Source organism: Cyanistes caeruleus, chromosome 4 (genome assembly GCF_971803275.1).
Source record: "Cyanistes caeruleus chromosome 4, bCyaCae1.hap1.1, whole genome shotgun sequence".
Classification (NCBI taxonomy): domain Eukaryota; kingdom Metazoa; phylum Chordata; class Aves; order Passeriformes; family Paridae; genus Cyanistes; species Cyanistes caeruleus.
The window spans coordinates 79,475,117-79,499,471 of NC_141704.1; the positions used below are offsets into that span (position 1 = coordinate 79,475,117).

General features: G+C 38.2%; 1 protein-coding gene across 10 annotated transcripts in view; it reads right to left on the reverse strand.

Annotated features, from left to right (window-relative positions):
- The window catches only part of PLEKHA5 (pleckstrin homology domain containing A5), a 160,835-nt gene that overhangs the window by 20,767 nt on the left and 115,713 nt on the right, over window positions 1–24,355 (reverse strand). For 4 of the 10 annotated variants that reach the window (XM_086885509.1, XM_086885506.1, XM_086885511.1 and 1 more), the window contains 4 exons: window positions 20,746–21,214; window positions 16,200–16,283; window positions 674–736; window positions 22–102 (listed from right to left, as the gene is read on the reverse strand). In XM_086885509.1, coding sequence (XP_086741635.1) covers window positions 22–102; window positions 674–736; window positions 16,200–16,283; window positions 20,746–21,214 — 697 coding nt within the window. Of the gene's footprint in view, window positions 1–21; window positions 103–673; window positions 737–6,436; window positions 6,518–12,784; window positions 12,839–13,447; window positions 13,568–16,199; window positions 16,284–20,745; window positions 21,215–24,355 lie in introns of all 10 variants that reach the window. The other 6 variants (XM_086885504.1, XM_086885501.1, XM_086885507.1 and 3 more) reach the window with 3 other exon arrangements.

Sequence of the window (24,355 nt, forward strand, 5' to 3'; positions counted from 1 at the left end):
TAATAAATACAATTGTCCTACTTTCTCCTTGTGTAGCTGTTGAAGCTTCTCCTCCAGTGCTTGCACAACTTTATCCTGTTCACATAAACGGCTAAGCTTAGCCTAGTACAGAACAGAAAATTACCACAATTAGCATTTTGTTATTTACATCTTCAGTAATCTAAATCTAACTTGATCAAATCATTACACAAATCTACAGAAAATGTTATTAAAGTAAGAATTCTAAAATTATTCATGCATCAGTCTTGCATTTTCAAATTACTTAAGAAACCCTCCTGAGAAACAATCAAGTGCTATTATAACTTGAAGCAGCATGGCTCAACACATAGAATTTATGATTCTAGAGGTAAATCTTTACAACTTAATAATAGGGATTAGATTCCATTTTAATTTACATATTGCTTAGCATTACAAAGACAATTTCATACATTCACAGTCCCATGGTTTTTCAGGAGATTGTATCAAATAGTTAAAATTTCAGCCTAAAATGTAATATTTCCTGCAAGTTAGAAGTTTATTACAGAGACATGTCCCTCTATATCATGATGCAATTTCTGGTGGCAATCACCTGTATGAAGCGGGTTTCAAACCCAAAAGCCAAGAGGAAAATTATTATCAAAATAAAGAGACAAATACCAACACTTAAAAGGAAGAAGGAATACAAATGACTTACATCAATGTCCAGCTCTTCAGTTCTATATTTGTATAGTGTACCCCTACATTCTTCTTGTGTTAACTATAAGGAAGAATAATATTGCCATAAAACAACTTAGTTGGACTGTTAAAATGAAAACTACTGTTCAGCTTAAGAGTTTTAACACAGATATCAGCTTGTGCTTGAGAGGTAAACCTGCCACATTGAACAATACATATTTAGCCAATATACATTAATGAGGGTAAATAAATGGAATGTCAAGCAGACTGTCAGTAGAGTTGCATTAAATTAACAGGCTGTTTCTAATGCAAACTGGAGTTTCAAAGATGTACAACTCAATCAAACATGGATTATGTAGGAGGATGAAATTGCCAGAGTACATCTAAATAACGATGCATCATTGTGTCTAAGTTTTGTTATGTGAATTCTACATACAGGGGGCTCACTCTACTCTGAATTAACCATTCCAGGCCCACTGAGGTCAGATGTTTTATCAGCAGGATGATCTGATGTGAAGCCAGAACCAGAGCAGAATGACCTAAGTTTACAACATGTATGTAAATAACTTGTTAGAGATACGTCCAGTAAGTGCCACCACTTTCCATATGGATTTTTCATAATGCATTTCCTACTTTTTCATAGGATTTCCTCCCCTCCAAACAGAGCATTATCAGAAATCCCACAAATGGAAGCTCTTCTATTTTATCTCTGGACTTGGGTAAACTTGTCTCCTTGTGCTAGTCAGAATGCAAAGTACCTCAAACTACTTTCATGCAACTCCTCACATCAAGTTCTTAACTTTTTCAATCTGTTACTGACAAATAACAAGATTCAAAATATTTTACAAGAAAAAATATTTTACACCCCATTTTAGAGTGAACTGTCACATGCAGTAACTACTTACTCTCCCTATACAGGAGGTAAGGACGTAACACTATCAACCTTAATATTCTATTTAATTAAAATTAAATTATGTTGTGTGTACAGAGTCCCAACAGAGATGCTTTCCTTCCATGTGTCTGTCATAATTAGGTTATTGTGACTTAATAGTACAAGAAAAACTACTGAAACACAAGTCCATGGTAAGGGACACTTATAAATAAAAGAACTAGGGAAGGGTTCATGAGACAAGCATTCCAAACATGAAATAAATCTTCAACACACTAAAGTGTTTCATTTCACGATATTATGTCCACATACCTCATGCAAATGTACCTGGTGACAATTCAGAAGTATGAATAATGTATTAAAAACACACAGTAACTTTGTTTGAAATGGACATTTTGAAATGAATGCTGGAATATGAAAAAAGCCACAGCACTTTTGCACCTCATGAATGTCACATAAATTAAGATATCTATATAAACTCCCACTATCGTAGAGTTGTGTTGTTTTACTGTTGATTTTATCACAATGAGAGAAAAATGAGGAATGGAAATATTTAAATAAAACTCATAAACATGGCCAAATGTCTTTAACTGACAGAGGAAACCTAGTTATATTTCATAACAAGAAGACTTTACAGAAGGAAGATTATCCCCTATTAGATAAATACACCTTTCCAAGTCACTGCTCAGCATTTTATGTGGCTTGGCTGGAAAAATATATAGCATTTTCAAGCCATTATTTTTTTATACTTTTTTAAAAAGAAAGACATTTATTTTTTTGTCATTTCAACCTCAATTATAGCCAAGTTTAAAACAGTTTGCCAATTCAGCATCCCTACCCCTCTGTACCTCCTGAAAGGAATATCTCTTAAGTATTCAGAAAAGGAAAACAGATTTTCAAAGAACACTCTGGCTGTGCTAATTCTTCTTATTAAAATCCTATCACACTTTTCAAATTGCTACCATCTTCTTGCTTTGGTCAGCAGTACCAGTTCCACACAACAGGCTCTGCCGGAGAGCCACTTCATTTTAACATCTCCACTGCACCATTCTGCACAGACTTAGCACAAGAACTCCCCAAAATAATCTGAATAACTTAATCCATCTCTGACAGAACAGCAGCTCCGCTTCTCACAGCACATCAATAAATGCGCTCAAGGCGAGAAACGCGGAATGCGATCGCATCCTGCTGGAATGGCAGCAGGAACTGCAGCAGACAAAACGCAATTACACATTTCAGGCAAGGTTAACAGCCTCATAACCCTGGAAAACGCATTATAAGAGCTCCAATGACCGAGTTATCAAAATGTACTTTGTGTCACGTCCCACAAACGCCTTTCTTGCCAAATCGTTCCTACAAAGCCTTTGCCAGGGCAGCAACTCCAGAGCAAGAGTGCCATCTACTGAACCAGTGACAGGAGCTGCTGCTGGCCTCCCTTTCCATTTGCCTCTTTAAACACACCAAAATCCACTCTTTTAACACGGGGAAAGGCACCTAAACCCTCCCAGTCACGAGGGAGCAGCACCCTGAGACCTACAAATAGAAATGACCATTTTTCAAAGGCAAACTGCACATGCAGAGTTTGGCCAAACGTGAATCCTGCAGGTGAAGAAGTAACACGACCTCAACTGAACTTCCCTCCTTGGGTTAGAAATCATCTGTCATCAACTGTGCAGTGCCCACCTCTGCCACACACCGGTACCAGATGGTTCCCAGAAAGGGAGAGATCCCCCTCCTAGGCTGGACACCCTAAGATCTTGCTGAGACACAAGTGGTTGAAGCTATTTAAGAAGCTGATATTAAAAACATTTAAGTGACAGCATTATTTCATTGCTTTGTAAGCTGTTTTCAGTCTCCTCTAACTGTTTTGAGTCAATAAATATCTAGGGGGATGTTTCACACCCCAAATGCACGATATGCAGGATACTGCACTTAGGAAATCAGGACCACAGGACAATCTAGGACATTTTGTTGTTGAGCACAAGATTAAAATCAAGACTTCCAAGAGGCTCTTTTGTTTAATTCTTGCTTTTTAAAATACTTTTTGCTATCAGGAAGCAGGGCAAACGGGCATTTAGCCCCATTAAGCAAGGTTCTCTTCTAATTTTGAATTCTGTGACATAAAACAGTTCAAATACAAATTGAAAAGACAAGATTTTTAGCTCAGACACAATCACCTTGTGTTCGTAACAAAACCTGAAATATCTCAAAATCTAACGTGCAGAGCAGTTTAAATGTATGCAGCTCCTATAACAATAAGCCATAAGCAAAACCTCCCCATCCTTACAGGAACAAAAAACTTAAGGGTGATTTTTCTGTGTTTTTCATGTATTAATAACAGTTATCCATGGCAAGACCTGGATGTTAGCTTGTTGCACTCAGATTTTAATTTTTCCTCCTTAAGGGAACTCACACATGTAAGAGGAATTGAGGAAAATTTTGCTTTTTTGAAGTCAGCCTGTACTTTGCTTTAGAGAAAAAGACTAGAGAACAAGATTAACATTCCTCATCTCGTATTAAAAAGAAGCAAAAAACCCCAAACCAAGGTAAAAATGGGTCTAGTCCATAAAAATCCCTTTTTCCTTGTCTGTACATATGGAATAATTTCCCTGACTTGTACTGGTGAATTTATAGCACAGTCTGCAGAGCAGACTGATGTAAGCCAAGTGATTTAAATAACTCTGAAGACGTAACAAATCACAAACAAAGTGCCTTATAAATAACACATTTGAAATAGTAGATGTTTTTGCTGTTTTACTAGAGAGCCATTAATCATTACAAAAAGGAAGCAAGACAAATTAAATACAAACTTTTCTTGCTTTCCTTTGCTTAACTCTAAATGAGCTCAGACATAAAACTGAACTGAATAAACTGAAGCTGAGAAAGATCCTTTTCTTTATCCACAGGAATGGCTGCAGTCATCACAAACTATTTTAGCATCCTGACAACAAAAGAAGTTTCAGTCACTTGCACAGAGGCTTCTCCTAATTACTTACAAGTCTTTAAAACTGCAGCAGGAAAGATGACTGTTAAACCAATTTATTTTATTTGAATTAAAAAAAATTATACGTTGCTTAGGCTGTAAATAAGTTGCCAGAATTTTAAACAGGCTGGTTTTGCATTACAAAAGTTTAGAAGACTATTTAGGCAGTGGAATTCTGAGTGCATTTTCAGCCTGTCCTTTAAGTCAGTTAATGCAACATCTCACACAGGAAATTTTATCCATGAAAGCAGAAAACGTTGTTACTCTTCTGCAGCTTCTGCAGAAGCCTTCCACAAACACTCTGACCTGGAGAGACCACATCTCTAGTGGCAGCAGGTTATCCAGTCCTCACAACCTGTTAAGAGTCTCTGTTTCTCTGACAAGGATGTCCAAAAAGGTGTTTATTCAGTGTCAGATAGGAAGCAGCAGCTGTGCCTGCAAGGTGAAGGCAGACACTGCAGCTGACAGCAGAGCTCTGTCAGGGCAGCACTTGGGAGTTTATTGGTATTCCCAAAGGCAGCAGCAGATTAGCCCAGGCACAGCTATAGCTCAAATATGTCTATTTAAGAAGCTCGGGCTAGTTTCCCCTGATGCATCTAAAACACCTCTGCTCATTATACACCTAATTGATTTGTCCTACACACTCTATCACATAAAACTGACTTGGTCTGAAAAAATTCTGACAGTCAGGTTTCTTAAAAAAATTACGAAAAACCCCCAAAATTTCATTTAGGGCTCGAGGGCACCTTATTTCTCTCCCTGCCCTCCACACAGTTCCTTCCAGGTTCCATGTTAAAGCTCCTGTTTTGCATGTGGGAGCACAAACTGAATGGTCATGAAATCAGTCGCTCACAACCCAACCTCCTCTGGAAAGCTGAGATTTGTTTTGGCAACATTTCTGGATGGGAAACAAACCCAGGATGTGGAGCTGACTTCAAAAAAAAAGTGAAACATGCGATTAGGCTGCAGCATTTTTTAGAAACATGGTAATAATAAACATGTTTTACATGGCAGAACATCTCCTTTTCTCCAAACTATGCAACCTTTATGCGTAATTTTGGCTGACAGGGGCATAAATGTAAATGCAAGGGAACTGGCCAGATCCTCCCCTGTGAGAACAACACCTTCATTGTAGCTGGGGCAGGAAACTTCTTAAACATCCCCTGGCACGACAGGGGCTATTCAGTTCAGCCCCAGCACCCGTAGGACACCGTGGTGCCAACGAGAGGGATTGGCCATGCTCATAAGTTAGTGCAGGTCTCAACTGACAGACAATATTTCCATTCACATTTCTGATTCTTCTTCCATCTTACCATTGCCAACCAGCACTAGGTACTCTGTAAGTGTGCACAGTAAAGTCTGCTGTGACTTTATGAACAGACACTGCCTTTTGGATTTACAGGCCCCAGATCAAAGTAATTTTGATCCTTTCTTTCTTCAGTGACTAAAGGCTTGGTAGGTGCAAACAAAAACTTGTAAATCCACTTCCTAGAACAAAACAAAATTGCCAGAAATGACCAGGTAAACACCACTCACATGCTTTTGTAGTGGTCAAAAGAAAGAAGCACCTTTGAACACTAATTGCAGAGAATCATGCTAAGACAAATGCTGAAAGCTTATTGGAAGTTTCATGAATTTACTGGACGCCTGCATAAAGCACCAACTAATTAAATTGTCTAGACAGAAAGAAGCTATTCCAAAGTGTACACTGAATACTAAACAACAAAAACGCAGCGGAAGCCATGCTAACGATATTGCAGCGTCTCAGGAAGCATGGATGACTTGTGGGTTTCCAAAGCAAAGAAGAGAAACACCGATGTCATGAATAAATCTGAGGAACAACCAAAACTGTCACTAAGGAAAATTCTCGCAGATGATAAAGCAATTTCATTCACTATCCAAGACCTTACTTGATGGTACAGTTGCGGTCTTAGCGCCGAGTTCTCAATCATAGTGTGAACCATGGTGATTAAAGGTTCATTCTCTTTCATCTATTTCAAATCAGGAGGAGCATACAGCAAACATCAGTTTACAGCATGGCTAGATTTGAAAGACGACACTGTAAAATATAGCCTCTACTTTAATTCTTTCTAATAATGCAGTAGATTACATTTTAACCCATGCTTTTCATATATTCCATCATTCAGTAATATCAACATCTGAAAAAGTTTAACAGTATCAAACAAATGTATCAAAAATAACATAAATGCTCAACACCAATGTCATATTTATTCACCAACACTCTCCCTTTTTAAAAAGAAAAAAAAAAAAGCTTAAAATAAGTTTGGCTTTGCATGGTATTGAAATGAAAAGGATTATTGGATTTTGCAGCAGGAACACTCAAACCTTTATTGGAAAACCTTTTAAATTATAGATTTAATAACTCAGTGTACATTAAAAAGATATAAGCATTCCCAGCCTGTGAATAGACTTATTTCCACGTATCACAAAATGCCTTTATATACTACACTGATTTATATCCTTTGGACCTTTGAATCATTGCCTGTTGCACTTATCCACCCCCATACACAGGAGTGAAACTATTTTGGAACCAGACATTTTCTATAATGATCAGTATTTATTGTTAAGCATGCAGATGTCAAAATCAGGTATTATATTATGCATTGCATACATTTAGGGTTTCAGAAAAGTATGCAACACAGAAAAAATTATGAGATTTTGGTTTTAAAAAGGAGACTTCCCTAATAATAAGGGGAAAATGATGAAAACAGGTGGTTTTCTTCTCCAAAAGAAAACTGAGAAGTCACTTAATGCACAATTCTCCTCCTATTTTTGTTGGAAACTTTAGGATCTGTTGGAAACTTCAGCAATACCTGCTTCAGGTATGGTTACACAACCTGTATGAAGGAGCATTTATGATCCTTCACTTTGCATTTATGTGTAAACACAGATACATAAACGTGCACTCTCCAATAATTTGCATTGCACGGTTTTCTTTCATAAATGGAAATGCAACAGAATGAGTTTTTGATATCTTCTAGTATTTCTTGCCCCAAATTATTTAGGAAAAAAACCTAACTTGTACATTTGGAGCAATATTTTTTTCAACTTATGGTAAGCAATTCTTTTCCTTGTTGTAGATAAAGGACCTTTTTGTTGTTGTTGTTGTTTTTTATCCATTGCAAAGTCTGATCAGCTGGTAAGTTAATTAGCCAATAAAAGGTACCTTAAGAAGCTCTGTTTGCTCAAGGCAGGGAAAAACCCTGAAATAAGCAGCCCCTAGCATTTACTCAATTATCTCCAGTACAGGTAAACAGAAAACCAGAACTGACACAAGAAGTTGTTCTCCCTCAACATTGAATTTTTTTTCCAGAGTGGTGATACTAAAAGAGATCTCGATAGGAAGAGCAACAATAAGGCCCAAAGCCAAGCAATCTAACTACAGCCAACTGATAAATTAATAAATGAAAAATTTCTCTGAGGCTCAAATATTTTATTAGGAACATAAAGGTTTGTATGAATTTTTATTATCAGGATTTCAACTGCTTCATACACTCTAGCTAATAACTTTCTACAATATTTTTGATTTTTATTTTCTGACCAATAACAGACAATGCCAGAATTAATTTCTGTTGAACTGTTCAAAGTTTGTTTAAACCCAGATTAGAAAACAAGCAATGTTAATCTAAAATTTCTAATGTTTTTGAGCATTTGCTCAAAAGACATTGTGAAGTGATGTTTTGTCTTCTCAAAGCCCCATCTTTGATTTACAGGAGTTCTTCCAATATTTTTTACTACTACTGATGCTTAATCAAGCTTATCAAACCCTGTTTGCAATTATATCCAGGAAAGCCACAGTTCCTTAAGCCCTTATGGAACAATGATCAAAAAGCAGGCAATTGGTAAAGCAATGCCAATCAAAGAGCCTGTGGGGCAGTCAAATACAACAAGGCTTTTTCCCCTTTGGGATCAATGTTTCCAAAAAAAATTGTGCCATATAAATATTGGGGAGTTTGGATCTTGAGGGAGCAGCTGTGTGTCACAAACCTTCCAAAAGCTAAAGCTAGTGCACAAATAAATAAACAAAGAGTTACCTGGGACACAGTGGCAAGTCCCATGCTTTAGAAGAGGACCTATTTTGTGGTCTTCAAGCATTTTCATAAAATAATAATTATTAGTAATTAATAAAACTGAAGCTGGACACTATTCACATGTCATAAATGGCTCAAGGAAAAATAATGTCTTGCTCATAAGAGGCAAGCCTTGGTTTTCACTTGTTAAAAAATGAAAAAAAAAAGTTTTTTACAATAAAGGACAGATTTTAGACCTTCCATGCAACATTAGAAGTGTTACACTCAGAGATTCTCTCCAATTAGGAAAGTCACAAAAATTTGAATTAGTATCTCCATAAGCAAACAGAAGTGTGAACTGCCACAAACCCAAATAAAATCCAGCAGTCTTGGCTTTACCACTTCCTACTTCAAGTAAATAACTCTTTATCTGAAAAAGTGATGTTTCATCTTTCCTCTTCTTTTTTGTACTGAGATAGTATAAAAAAAGGCAAATAAAGCCCCTATCTCCTTGACATGTGAAGTGTATGAACTTTATTTCTGAGTGGGTATTTTATGTTTTAAACTGGAAAGCCAGGCTGTCAACAGCTTTTCTCTTCCTGCCTTTTCCTAGATTCCACTTTTGGTAGGAAATTGCTGACATTTGGGTGTGTTCTAGCGAGGTGGCAGCAATCAGCTGGGACAGTGCCTGCCTACCAGGACTGGTGACCTCACTGCTGGGTTGACACTGTAAATTTTGGGTGGCAAAAGACTCAGATTAACTGTTTGATCCTTTCCCTCTCAAGCTCCCCGAGGGTAAAAGCAGCAACAGGACCTGACAAAGCTTTTCTCCCACCTTCCCCTGCTCTTTAATCCTCTCTCCCAGAAGGAAAGGAGGAAGCACTTCTTCCTCCTTGCAGTCTTTTTTCACCCTAGACTCCCTGTCCTTGAGCCTTCCTTCTTCCTTTGAGGAAAAAAATAAAAGAAGGGCTGGGTCAGCCACTTAACCTTTTCCAGATAACCTGAAAAATACAAATAAAAGTAGTATCCTATAAGCTGCTAACACAGGACATAAAATTTTAGGCTGAAACACAAGACACCATGTCAACTCCATCCAAACCTCCTTGTATTATTTCAGCCTTCCTTAATTTACTACTTGTCCCCAGAGCCACTTTCAGAACCTCAGAAAAAGGAAGATGATGAAGAAAAAATAGAAGTAAAACACCAAGATAGTATGTTGGCTGTGAGACCTTCACTTCTTTGTTTGACAACTTCTTGTTCAAGTTCTGTTTATTTTTAGGCACACTTTGAAAGTGGAAAGAAACTAAAAATTAAAGTCCCAGCAGAATTATTTTAACTCCTATACATCTAAACTATTTGCATAAATAGCTATTTCAAAAAACTGTAAAGAAACAGAAAAAAGAATAAATTAAATTAAATTTAGTAAAGTTTCTACTGTGACCAACGGGCCTGGGATAGGGAGTTTTATTCAAATAAGCTCAATAGTAAAGGGTTTTTCAGCCAAAGGAAATACTGTGACTATCAATACTATCAATATAAAATTCAGAAGTGTACTAGAAGACTGGTGTGCTGGAATTCTTGATAATAACAGAAAGGTTCAAGTGGGACCTTCTGCAATGGTTTTATTTGTAAAGGAGAAAAAAGCATGTCTAGCTTTTATTTGGGAAAAAACCCAACCTTACGTCATGTTTTGGTTACTCTTTTTGTAATTACTGGGTACAAATAAAGTAAGGCAACAGCTGGCTTGCATTTAGCAGCACACAATAAGTGATTCTTTAAAATCTGATAATGCAGAAGGCTGAGATCCTGTGTGTACCCAGTGTCCCATGCTGGCAAACAAACCATCATTGCCTAGGGCTGCTAGCTTTGTTCAGAACTGCTTCCCAAATTGCACCTGAATCTCTCTCCCAACTCTGCAATTCTTGACCCAGCAGAGTGGTTTGAAAAGAAAAAGGGACAACCATTTATTTGGCCATAAGACATCAAAGAAATCACATGGCTGGGTATCTCTGAGTGCCAAGTCTTTTCATTCTTTTTTCTCCCTCTCTCTCTGAACTCCAACAACAACAACAAAAATTCTGAAAGCATAGTATGAAACCATCAGAAAGTGTAACATGAGAATTTTTAAGCATCGCCAAAGGAAACAGCAGCACAAAAACAAAGCATGATTTCAAAGGGGAGATTGAATGCTCTTGATTCTTGACAAGAAAACCACCTAATCAGCAGCCAGCTTACTACAACAGAATATAAGTTACTTTCCCTGCACAGGAATTTTAGTCTGCCTGAAAAGTCACCTGTGCAACCTTGGAACAAACTATTTATTGTTGACAGTACTGAACCTTTGTGACCAAGGTGAGAATTGAAGATACAGGGACTGGAGTCCCACCATGTGCTATAAGCAAAGCAGGTTTTGACACTATTTGCAGAGATTAAATGCAAGTGGAAATACCTAATTTAAGTACACAGGACATTTAAAACCCACAGAGGGTAAGTGATTATGCACACTGGTTACAGATGTTGGTAACAAGAAAGGCCTCAATCACACTGAAAGAAGTTTTGGGTTTTTTATGCTTTCCAAAAAGGGAAACTGATATTTGGCAAAGTAATGAAAAGCTATAAATGTGGTACCACCCCTAGAAGCAGTGGTACTTGAAGCAAAAAGACTCTCAGGGAGATTTATTCCCTACAGGTAGATGACATTATTACAAAACAAGAAAAATGAGTATTCCAACCTGCTCTTCCATGATTTTGTGATTATGGTAATATATTTTAGACTTGATTTCTATGTTGTACTGATTCCTTGCATCTCAGATATGGCACAATTCTAAGACTAACACACTTTCCTAAGTTAATGCTTACCACATCGTATTTCTAAATTTTATCTGGTGCAAGTGAAAGGAAAATAATTTTTACTATTTTGCATCTTGTACACAGACAATTCCCCCCATTTAATCCTGTCCATCAGACTCATAAGCTTGGCTAACCAAGCAATAACAACACTTCTACACTTCACACTGACAGTTATCCTTTCTTGACAATGAATTACACTGTTGAAGACAGAATCACTCCCTTATTCCAAAACATTATAGACTGGAAATATTTGAGTTGGATGAAATATTTTGGTTTAATTCAGCAAGCAGCATGGCCCTACTGTTTTGGACCTCCTGCAGCCCCTTAAATAAAACAGTACAGAGATGTTTAGAAATGTGCTGCTATCAAACTGAATTGGTCACAATTCCCACCCTGTTTTCAAGAGGTAACAGGAGAATAAAGTCACTGGGTGAACCAAGCCCAAGTGAGTGTGTATTGTGTGTCTCTGTGCACAGCTGGAGTTATTCATAACTCACTGAAACCCCAGCAGAGGAACATGTAGAATGCAAAAGTTCTAACAGTCAGTTTAAAGTCAAAGGTTCAAAAGTTTCATTAAAAGACAGATTATTACAAATAGTGGTTTTTTATATTTTTGACCAATGGTCATCCAGTTGGTTATTTTAGTTCTAAGTACTCATGACTGTCTTTTATAGCTGCTAGGAGAAGAAAAAAAAATAAACCACTTCAAAACTTTTCAAACACAACTTGTACAGAAATCCCATTTGGTCATGCAACAAGGCCATAAAGAGAGGTAGGTATGTGATATTGCAATTCTTCACTTGGCAATTCTGTTAGTGAAGACAGAACTGTACCCTCACTCCATAAGATACCAGAAATTGGAAAGAATTACAATTTTAATCTTATATAAATCCTTCAGAATGAACTGAGAAAAATAAGAAAAGGAGTCATTTGTTTAAACTATTTCTTCATGTTTGACCTCCTCTTCATTTAATGTCTCATAGAAACTCTTCTTAATTTGAAAAACCAAAATTCTCGGAAGTACCCATTTTTTATAAATTGCATGTGTGTCATATGAGCTTGGAAACATATTAGGGCTGGTTACAGAAGGTAAAACGCTACAGTTAGTGTTATTATGAAAAGGAAATTAGGAACGTATTTAGAACAGAAAAATGAGTTGGTGATTGGCTACTGTTTTCTGGCAAATTTTAAACCGAGGGATTTATTTTTTCCCGTAACAGCTCAAATTTCTGATTAATTAAGATATTTTATGCTGTGGGCATCATCCAGCTTCATAAAAAGCACTGAAAATCCTTCTCCCCAAATATTTCCAGCTTTGACAGGAGCAGGCAAAAAGCATTAAGAAATATAAATGCACAAGTAAATTGCAAATCCCACCTGGTGATCCAAATATATGGCATTCCTTTGAAGGTGATGTGAAAGAATCTCATTCTAGCAGGCAGCAGTCAGAGGGGAAAAGGAAAAGGACAGAAGGTGCAGAATGCATGAAAAGAGCTTTAAAGGATGTAAACTAGACAGTGATAGACAGCTCTGTTTTATGGAGAAATATAATGCTGTTTTTAAATGCCTTTTTCTGGCAAACTGTTAACAAGTTTTGAGCCCGACACAGAAATGATGAAAGTTTGCTATGAATCAGACCATCAATGAGCTACTACATTTCATTTTTTTGTTTACATATAAAATACAGTAAGCTTATGTAAATATCCACCACACAGGCAACTATGAACCCTTTGAGAAATCCGTGTTTTAAACATGTCCTGCTTTTCACAGACATATTTCCAATAAGATGGTATCTGATAGGAGGCTGTATAAAAAACAGATTAATCTCAATTTTGTTTGAAAAAAACCACAATTTTGGCTTATTCCAGAAAGTAAAGCCTCAAAGGGTTGATAGCAGAACGCCTCACACACAAAGGATTAATGTTACTCTATTCTACTCGCACGGGGAGTGAGAAAACTTGGCACAAAGCAAACTTTGATTAATGAATGACTAAGGGGTTAGTGAGGATGGAGCATGACACACATTGCTGGATAGCTGACCTTTGGGCTGCTGGCCTCAAGCTTTAGCTGCATGAGCTGTGCTAGTGTGTGCTCCCGGATACTACTCAGCTCCGCCTGCTGCCGTCTCAGCTTTATGAGCAGCAGCGTCAGCTCCTCCGGCTGAAGGAGCGCCGTGTGAGAAGCCAAAGAGTAGAGAAAAGGTTAATTGGTACTCCAAACAACACTACAGTAAAATAAGGCACACCTTATAAAAGGTTTATTTGCTAAGTAAAGTGAGGTGCACCTCCTGAGCACCTTACAGAAACTCTGGCAGTGACACAACATGAGAGACACCGTTTTCCCCAAATGAACACTTCCCAATATAAAATGAAGGGTTAGATTTTGACTGCTCAAACCAGCAAATGCCACAAAAGTCAAACATTCTGTATCAAGGACAAAAATAATTGAGGATTTTGCAGGACAAAGTCTGTGCAGTCATCAACCTTTTCCTGATGTGCATATCAAATTTGTGATATTGACACAATTCCAGTCCTCAGGATGTCATTACCTGTACATGGGCGGCCATTTGAACTTGGTGAAAGAGTCAAAACATGCCCTCAAGAAAATGCAGTTTTAAGAATAATTCTTCAAATGTATGCATTGAAATTGAGATGAAAAAATGATGACAAACCCATGTTAACGGAACTACCTCAGAAATAATCACCTCTCACAAAATAAATCTGCACAAGCATGATAAAAATAATTTTCCATCCCACCTTTTACAGGTCTGAGGCTGCTGGTTATTTCACTGCTTTACTTTTATGAGTAAGCTGTACAATATAGCCTTAGAAAGGGATGAAGAATCACATTTAAGACCCAAGATTATATGTATTATGGAAATAAAGTCCAGCTCAAATGGGCATTTGTCAGGTAATTCCACACACACCAGCTTAAGTCAGTTTGGGAAGTCTACCTGAACCATTCCTGGGAACCATTCTTATTAGTAATACCTCAAAGAAAACAAACCACTGAACATCACAAGTATTTTTGTTACATTCCTGTTTGCTTCTGTTTCTTACACTTCTCCAGAAGTCAGCCTTACAAGAGGTTAAAGTATTCATCCAGCGTTTTGACTTTCTCACAGGCCCTGTGAGCTAAACAAAGCCCAAACACAAAAACCTCCTAAAGCCCTGCTTGCTCTCCCCCACAGCCACCAAACTTCCCCAAAGCAAAGAAGAAAATAAAAGAGCTCCAGAGAACCACACATTAAAAATAAAGTGAAAACCCATTTCTCAGAATAAAGAGGAAAAACCCCTGAGAAGCAGCATGGCACTGGCACTTTTGTGAGTTCAGAACAGAGGAGCCCACAAGAGGGAGCAAGGGATTTCCACACAGCTTCAGCTGGCAAAACCATTTGCTTTTGAGGGAAAACCAACACCAAACCCAAACTGTCTAATGGCAGTTTTCCTTCTTACAGTGCTCCTTCAATACCTGGATTTAAAATTCTTAATTTCAGATAAGTGTAAGAATCTAGACTGACACACAAGACATTTCTGAATTCTCTCCAAAAACAGGCAACAGTGCTTTCAGCCTGGAAAGTAGCATCCATTCAAAGCACAAGAAGTCTTATCTTTAGGAATATGAGAACAAAAAGTAGCACCTCCAAGCAAAAGGAGCAGCGATCCACTTTTTTTCAAGCCCAAAACTCCTTTTGGTACATTCTGAATAAGCCTAGTTTTAGTGCATTAAGAATAAACTAATGGCACTCCAACCCAAACTTTTTTCCCCACAGAGGAGCCCTTAGAACAGAACTCCTACTCCTCTCTAGACATTTTTAATGTTGCTGCAAGTGCTGTGCATCTGATGCAGGTCTTGGGACTCTTGCAACAACCATAACACAAAATTTCCTTAGAGCTACCCTACAGGTTCCCTCCTCTGGCCCCTGCAGTGCTTTGCTCTGGGCAGATTCCTGGTTGGTTTCTTGGACCTTCTCATCCCTCCGGAGCTCAGCTCAGCTCCAGGAGAGCTGAGGGGGCCACGAACCCCAAGAAAGGTCTGGAAGGCTCCAGCTGCCAAAGGCAAACCCACAAAAGTCACTGAAGGTGCCAGAAATCTGTGCTGGGAAGTGCAGGAAACAGGGATCGAAGGACTGGCTGCCCACAGTATAACAAAAACCCAAAAAAACCCCCAAAACACCCCCAAAGAAACAAACAAAAAAAGGATCTGTTTTCTTCATTCCTAACTCTCTCAAATCAGTATTTTCTGATGGACAGAGACATGGCAAAAAAGGAGACAAAAACTGGTGAAGAAGTGACATAAATTTAGGGCAATTTTTTGGCTGAGAGTCATGTTTCATTTAGGAATGTGGACAGTATTCACCAGCTTCACTTGGATGAAATATCTTTAATGAGAATTTCAGCGCTACCACAGTACAGTGTCAGAAAGGACATAATTTTACAAAACCCTCTTTTAGTACCTTTTACATTTCAAAAAAACCAATCTTTACTTCTAGGATTTTCTAAATAATTAATGGAGAAATAAGTGTTCCGTGATGTAGTTTACCCTCTCCCAGGAATTTCAGCAATGTATCAACGATGATTAAAAAATAATAAATCTCTATTTCCCAAAGAAAACCTTGACTCAGCAGCTACACGATATTTTCAGAATTCTGTGGAATCACAGAGTACTTCTTCCCCTGATAACTTAAATAAGGGCTACATTTAAAGCAAGCTTTAACTAGGATAAAATTTCAGCATATTTAAAGGATTATTCTTAAAAAAACCCTGATGTACCAAATAAAAATCCAACTCACTGTTTTGCCTTGGAGGCTCTGAGGAGTAACAGGCTGTAAACTCAGACCTGCTGGCATCGACCTTCTCTCAGGCACATAGACATGCTGTACAAACACAAAAAAAATATAGCACAGTGTGATCCACAGTTATTTCTAAAGACTCAAAAACTTTAAATGCTAAAAGTCAAGCCAACTTCCCCCTCATGAAAATTTGCTATGATTTGTGCCTGTCACGCTCCCTGCTGATCTATTACCTGGGTCAGTCAAGTAGTCTATCTCTAAATTTTAGAAATACCCCAAATTTCATAAGTAATTTAATTATCTTTATTGTTGCCCTACTGACAGACTGCATAAACAACAGTTTATCTTTTCACTTAAGTTTCTTGTCCTTTTCCCCCCTCATGTTTCCCACCCTTTCTTCTCTCCCTTTTCCCCTCACCTTTCAAGCCCTTTTTCCTCTCCTTCTTCCTGCCCTTTTCCACCTCACATTTCAAAGTTACATCACACGGTGACACTCCTCAGGCACTCTCAGGTTTGGAAACCCAAACTCTTCAACCTTTCCGTTTTAGCCATCTGAACCCATTTTCTGGGCTCAGATTTCTGCCTGTGACCTGCTTTGGAAGTGGGGTGTCCTGACACAGGCAAAGCCTAAAATATTCTAAAGATGTTGGTCTCAGAACTAACATTCAGGCCTTGCCAAGCACAGTTCTAGCTCACATTTTCCTGTGTCTTCAACTTTGGACCAAACTTGGTTTGCTGGACAAGGCAATTTCCTGTTCCCTTCACATGAGTAGCCCAGATCTCCAGAGAAAGCATTTCCTGAGTCACCTCTTCCATTGGTTTTGCAGGGATATATTTTGCCTACACCATGGGGTTGCCTGAACCAGGAGTATCAGTCTCCTAGAAATGACCTCCTACAAGTGAGCAGGAATAAAAGTCCTTCCTAAACACACAAAAACATGTATTTTTGTACTTCAGCCAGTGCCAGGGCTGTGGAAAGCAATTCTTTTCCTGCTAATGCAGTTCAGAAGAAAACTGCTACTTTGTGCAAGCAAGGAGGAAGCAGGGGAGTGTCACTAAAGGACATGAAATGATTCACACTACTACTTCCAGTGCTAGAACAAAAACCTGTCACTTTATTTCCTGACTCCAGTATTTATAGGCTCTAGACAATAACCAGGGATTGAATAATTAAGTTACCACCTTCCCAATCACACTGGTCGTGTGAAACATCCATCAAAAGACGTTTCTTAGAAGGAATGTGTAAACGTCTATGTTTATAGTTACTCTCCTGAGTAAACAGTTACAACTACGAAAACAAAATCAGAAGGTTTAATTTTCAGGGTGACAGGGGAGGATTTGTGACTCAGCACAGGGCCTGAGTCAGATCACGTCTGGGAACCACTCTGAAGTGGTAGAGCTGATGCACCATCCCCAGCCATGAGCAGGGTCTGCCCACAAATCGCATTTATTTCTGACAATACACACAGAGACTGCCACTATAGCTCTATTTCCAAAGTGCAAGTAATATAATCAATAATATTCCTCAGAGTGGATGTTTATCACTTCATAAATGTAGACATTGGCTAAGAACTTTGAAAAATATTAAATATTCCTAAGTATGAAATGTTTTGTAGCAAATTTAAAGGAAGCCTGGAAAACAACAGGCGGTTTTAGCACAAAAAGGTCCACAGCCACGGCAAGGTATCTCAGGTAAGTATATCTACAATGATTTGTGAGAAAAAACATTGAGCATTTACCTCCTTTTCTGGTGCTGCAAAGGGAACTTTTATGACACAGTTCATTTAAGGACAACTGAACAATAGCAATTTGGGGAGGCAGTCTTTCTCTGCTTTGCTGGATTCTCAAAATATTAGGGGCATATTGCCGGATAAAGTAAATTCTGTTGGTGTAGTGCAGCATTCTTGGGGCTGCAGATGTAATTTCTATTTCAAGAATAATAGGGAATGTCTTGGGATAGTAAGAAAAGACACAACACAGGACAGAAAACTAGTTGTCATGAAAAGAAATAAGAAAGAAATTTTTTAAGCTGCAGGGTGGCTGTTTTGGAGTTGCCAATGCCATTTAAACATATACAAACAGTCAATTCAAAACCATGTGCTGTAAAAAATCAAGTTTTGGTATCTGCCCATGATGTGCTCATTCCTGCATTTTCAAACCATGTCTTCAGTGACTTCTTAAACTGAAATAGTCACATACAAGGGGATTCATGCAAATGGGCACGTGGACGTGAACACAATTGTTTTGTGTTTGCCAAGTCTTGCAACACCACCCTTGCCTCATCCTTTGAGGTGAGAAGGGATCAGCAGAACAAAACTAAAAGCCACAACAAAACCCAGCTCTTCTTTCTGGATCCTCTTCTCTTGGGAAGCAGCTCAGCTCGAGAACCCTCAGCCTGCCAGGGTGACTTAGGCACACAGCACAGCTTGGTGGCCACACAGCCTGAGGAGGATGCTCGGATAAATGTTCACATGGCTTGGGCTCCTGGACTCTCTGCTGGAAGAGACCTCTACCACCACCCACAGAAGCATTTCTGGGGGCTTTCACTTTCTTTAGTAGCCTTTTGTTCAAAGTGTGTAAGTGTCCAATTTCCTACAAAGTTGCTGACCTTGTTCATCTTTCCAGTTCCAGCATGTGATGGAGCTCCTGCAAGTTCAGCCTGGCTCTCTAACCATTTGATTTTAGCTAAGTGGGCATTAGTCTCCCTTCTGTCTTCTACATAATAAAGAGTATTTGAGTTGTTTCATGTCCTTCTCCAGATATTCCTTCTAACTCACCACTTGTGAACAAGTTTAAAAAAAGGTAATAGCTTAAAAGGTAACAATTGCTAACGGGAATTCTGCAAATGTGGAAGTCCAGCCAGGGTGGATAAGATCAGTCTTGTAGTACATGGAGAAGAATATATTGGTGACAAAAATTGATCTTCTTGTGGGTTAAAAGCTCCAGCATATAACAACTGATGTATTATAAGGAACACTGTTTTAACTTCTCATGATAGAAGAATTACAGAATATTGGATAAATTGTAGAACAAGAAGTGTAGGCTATAATATAAAATATAGGCTACACAGCCCTGGAGAGGAAAATTCATCCCACCTCTTAATTTGGAATAGTGATTAATGGGTATAGATGGGACTGAGCTCTGGAGAGACAGAGGGTGGCATTTTCAAATCACTGCCATAGAGGGGTTTCAGGAAGATTTTGAGAACCTAGAAATAGAAAGCCAGCCATTGAAAGCCCACTGGAAAACCTCGGATCTCTATGTAGATGGGAGTTTAGATGTTAAATTTACCCTACTGATTTCAAATAGTCAGTCTTCTAATTACCCACCTCTTATGGACAGGGGTGTTTTTTAAGTTAATGGCAAAAGCTGGTTGTATAACTAATCAAATATATATATATTTTATTAAATATTATTTTATTAAAGATGATATAATATATATTATATATAATATATATATATTAAATACAACTAATTAAATACAAAATAAACAGCATGAAAAACTCAAAGGCAATACGAGGTTTGTATGAAAGATACTAAATTATAAATGAAGGACTAACATAAAGTGTTCAACAAGGAACAAAAACATCAGGAAGCAAAACATGGCTGACAGGACAAATAATACACACTCTGCAGCACAGACCCTGGTGAAACTTCTCAGATATGTGAGAAGCACTGATTACTGAATTTCCAGAGCACTTGAGACATAAAGGATGTCAAAACAGAATGACTCCTTTGGTGATCTAAAAACTTTAAAATCCAACAGCTGATAATGAACTCTAAGTTGTTTAAATTGCATTAAGTTATAGATTTATTCTGTTTTCCCCTGCATCAAAAAAAAAGACATCCAAGAATAAAGCTTTTAGAAAAATACTCAGGAGCATTTTACATCCAGCTGAAGGAGTAACTTTAATTTGATTATTTCCAATCTCATCAAACCCATGGTAACACAAGCATGCTGGGTGTAGCAGAGTGGCACATATGGCACCCAAGTGTACAGCTCTTCGTGTCTCCCTCTCAGTGGTCAAGCACAAAGGTTGTGTACATTTAGACTGAACTTCAGTGATCTCCCTAATAGCTCAAAGGCACAAAAAGGAAGAATACACTTGATTTGCTGCTGGAACCCAAGGCAGCCAAACTTGTTGCTGAAGAACAGAAAGCAGAATGTGTAAAGAAACCCAGGATTTTGAGTCCTACTGGTGCTAGAAAGGAGTTAGATTTCTGTATACACATAAAGTATTCTGAATAATTTGCCTACTGACTCTTCCTTATATTTTTTACAGAAACATATTATCATGGACAGCAATATTTGGACATGTTTTCATCATCTAGTGTTTTAAAAAAAACACATTTTTACTACTCTTAGATTTTTCAGCACTTTTTAAAATCACACATGGAGAATGGTTTTCTCCATGAAACCAGTGATGTAACAATCTCCGTTATAATAAAATACACTACGGTGCAACACGAGTTTTCCAGTAAGAGGAGGCTCTCCAAAGAGAAATGAGTAAATGAGAGTTTTAGCTATAAAATGAAGCATTTTTACCTTTGTGTGATGTGTCCTGTGCCTGCGATCGATGGTCACGTCTCCCCTCTGCACCGGCGACGACACTTCCGATCGGTACGTCCGCTGCGGGGAGTATCCCTGGAACCCAGCGATGGAGCCGTGCGAGGGGGACGTGGGGATGGAGTGCATGGTCTGATCAGAGATATTGATCATGGTTTTTGGGCTGCTCAGGGTGCTGTGCCTGGTGAGAGTGGTCTGCTTGTTGTAGAACTGGCGCTGCTGCCACTCGTAGAGCTGCCACATCGTGTCGTCGCGCATCGAGCGCCGCTTGTCCTCGGCGCTCACGGGCCCCATGGCTCGGTCGTAGGCCGAGGGAGCCACACTGCAGAGGCTTTCTGGACGTGTCTTGCTGTTCCTGGGCAGTGTCCTGTACCCTTCTGGGTACCGGGGCAGCACCTGAGCTCGATGGCTCGGCATGTTCCTCGGTAGCGTCTGGTAGGAGATGATGCTGGAACACAAGTTTCCTTTTGTTAGCGTTAATATCATGGCAATAGAAAGTTGTTTGCTATGGGCTGGGTTTTTGTTTGCTATGGGCTGGGTTTGTCCAGCTCTCACCTTTTATAATGCTTCAAATGCCATTTAAAAAACTCCCAAGAAAATCAGTGCAACAGTTCAAGAATCAATGATGCTGACTAAATGCACTGCAGCAGCCAAAAGTGGGTCCTTTCTCTCTGATTAGCTCTTGCTGATATAATCCATATTTCATCTTTTTACCAGCTTGCCAGTCTAGTAGTGTCAAGTTTTGATCAAATCTTGCAACTTGCCTATATTCTGGATAGGTGAAAGTTTTTAAAGCTTTAAAGTTCTACACTGTTTCCATATGCTTACCATATTTCCATTTGAAATGTTTGCTTTTTCAAAAGTGAAAAAAATATCCTGTTTCCTAAGAAAATCTTGAGCAATTACTATGGACATAAAAAACCAAAAAAACTCTTTTAACAGCAGTCCATGAGAAAACTGCAGTAATTGTCTAAAGAAATTATATTTCGCAGTTGTCAAGGACAAGCCATTCTGTATCAGCCATTCAAGTGAAACAAAGGGCAATACATGTCTTTGTTTGATAATAATATTTTATTGCTTTTCAACTCAGATATGAATTCAAAGGCTTATTTCTTTAATTTTTTGCACCGTCAAAATTCTGGAGTTCTACAGTAATTTGGCAACTTTCAGCATTAGTTGAACTACAGAATTTTCTATATCAAGGATTAAAGCATGCCTAAGTATGACAAAGCATTTCTTGTTCATTTTTTTCAGAGGACAAAATCTAGGTCATGAACATTGATTTATTCATCCCTTATCTAAAATGCAAATGAGCACCTCTCAAAGCCTTTTGGTACAGAGAATGCATTTGATTGATGCTTGCTTATAGACAACAAAACCAGCCTCAAATTGGACCTGATTTAGCCATGAGAGGGCAGCAGCTTCCAGCTACGCCCCACACTAATCTGAACTAAAATCCTTGCACCATGAAGCACCAGAACCTGGAGATGCTTTTGAATTACTTCTGTGCCACAAAAAAAACATATTAAAGTAATTATGTAGATCAAATGGCAAGGTAAGCCAGCATTATGCATGTGAGATCCAGGAAATTCATGACGGCAAAACCCACTTTTCACTGAAAATAGTTGAGTATTTATGATCACCTGTAAAATTTTGAAGATGAAAACTGCTATAAAGAGCTTTATGTACAGAATCTGCTACATTTTCTGAAGCTTTTCAAGAATTAATGAAGAATTATCTCCACTCTGTATTGGACAGCTTCCCATTCTTTCAACAAAATTATAAAAAGGGAAAATGGATTCCAAGTCCTAGTCCTCTATTGCCAAATCTGCTTAAATACCTCTAAATTTCTTAAGTAACATACCATTAATGATAAGGCTTTTGTCCATCTCCATATTTAAAATCAAACAAGATGCTTTTGAGCTCCACTTCTAACTTTCAAAACAGAATTGCAGCTATACCCCATAACAGCTAGAGTAGGGCGACATTTTGATGAATATATATATAGTAACAAGACACACCTCACTCACTGAAGCTCCTCACACATTTCATTAATTAAATGGGCAGCGTAATTCTGTTGGCACCTTTAAATATCCTGAACTTGGAAAAAAGCTGCCTGAAGTTCTTACTGTGCAAAGACATCAGTTTAAAATCCGCATGCAATTATTTATTCTAGAGCATTTAGAAAGATAATCCACCTTCAGCTGGTAAACCACGAAAACTGTAAAAAGCTCAATCACCTCAATATTAAGCCTTTTTTTTACATAATTTGATAAAATCAAAACAGATTCACCAATGTACTGTTGATACTTGCAAAAATGTCATTCCAGTCAAACCCAAAACCCAAAGTCCAGACAGAACTGCAGCTGCACACGAGGGGAGATGGCTGCAGCTGGGTCTGAGGCTGCAAAATATTTCTGCAGCTGTCATCATAAATAGCTCTTTATAATTGCTCCCATATGAGATAGAGTCTTCCACATGTGTCTACAGACACCTTTACAGGATGTCTCCAGGGCTATTCTTGGGTAGCAAATGGTTCTGGTGTCTGAGTTGGGCATTTTGGGAAAGAACTTTGTGGCTAAACCTTTAGGAGCTCAGCTCTGCAATGTTATGATGAATATCCTCGGATTGTAACCTCAAAACTGCCCTTTGTCCTAATGAACACAAATACCAGCTGGCCCCAAATACAGAAATTCCACCTAAGAGTCAAGAAAGGGTGGCAGAGTGAGGATGGATACCTGGTCTTTTACTGCAGGCATTTATAATTTTGGATGAATCTTTTATAGGCAAGGCAGAGAGACAGGCTCAATCCTGGGTTAGCACAACAAAAAACATCACTTTGTAGCAAACAACCCCTCTCTATTTTTTCACATTTGACAAAGACTACTCAAGTGAACCACATTTGTGAAAAACCTTTTTTTTTCCATAACTGACTTATGCAAAAGTCAATAAAATGATACCAAGGTGGAATGTGTTTACTTTTTATTTAAACCACATTTATTTTTGGTTTAAAAAAAGTCTGCCTTCCTTAAGGCAGCAGTTTATTCACGTGGCTTTTGCCAGCTTAGATGTCTAGATCCATTGGAAAAACAGACAACACCTTCAATAATTAAAATCTACATTGCTGTCATTCACATTACATTTTTGGGCAAACTACTGAGGGGTCAGCCTGCTCCTCTAAAAAAAATTACTAGTTGGTAATTAGTTAGTAAATTTTTCATTCTATATTGAAGACAGCTCCTCTTTTCTTTTATATTTAGTAATTTAATTGAGCATCTCTGTTAACATTTTAACATTTGTCCTAATTTTCTTTTGCAGTCTGACACACCAGAGATATTCAGCTGGGTCCTCCATGATTTCTTTAACACAGACACAATAACACAGATGCACTGGAAAGCAGCTTCCTGGAAAGCCAGAAACTTTTCCCCATTAAGCAAAGACTACTTTTTTCAAAAATTCAAGTTATGAGTTTTACAAGTCTTAAACAGCCTTAGGATCCTCTGACCCCAACCTTAAGCTTTAACACAAACCAGAGCTTTTTTTCTACTCTCATTCACCAACTTTGCTTCTACTTAAATTTCTGTCTCCA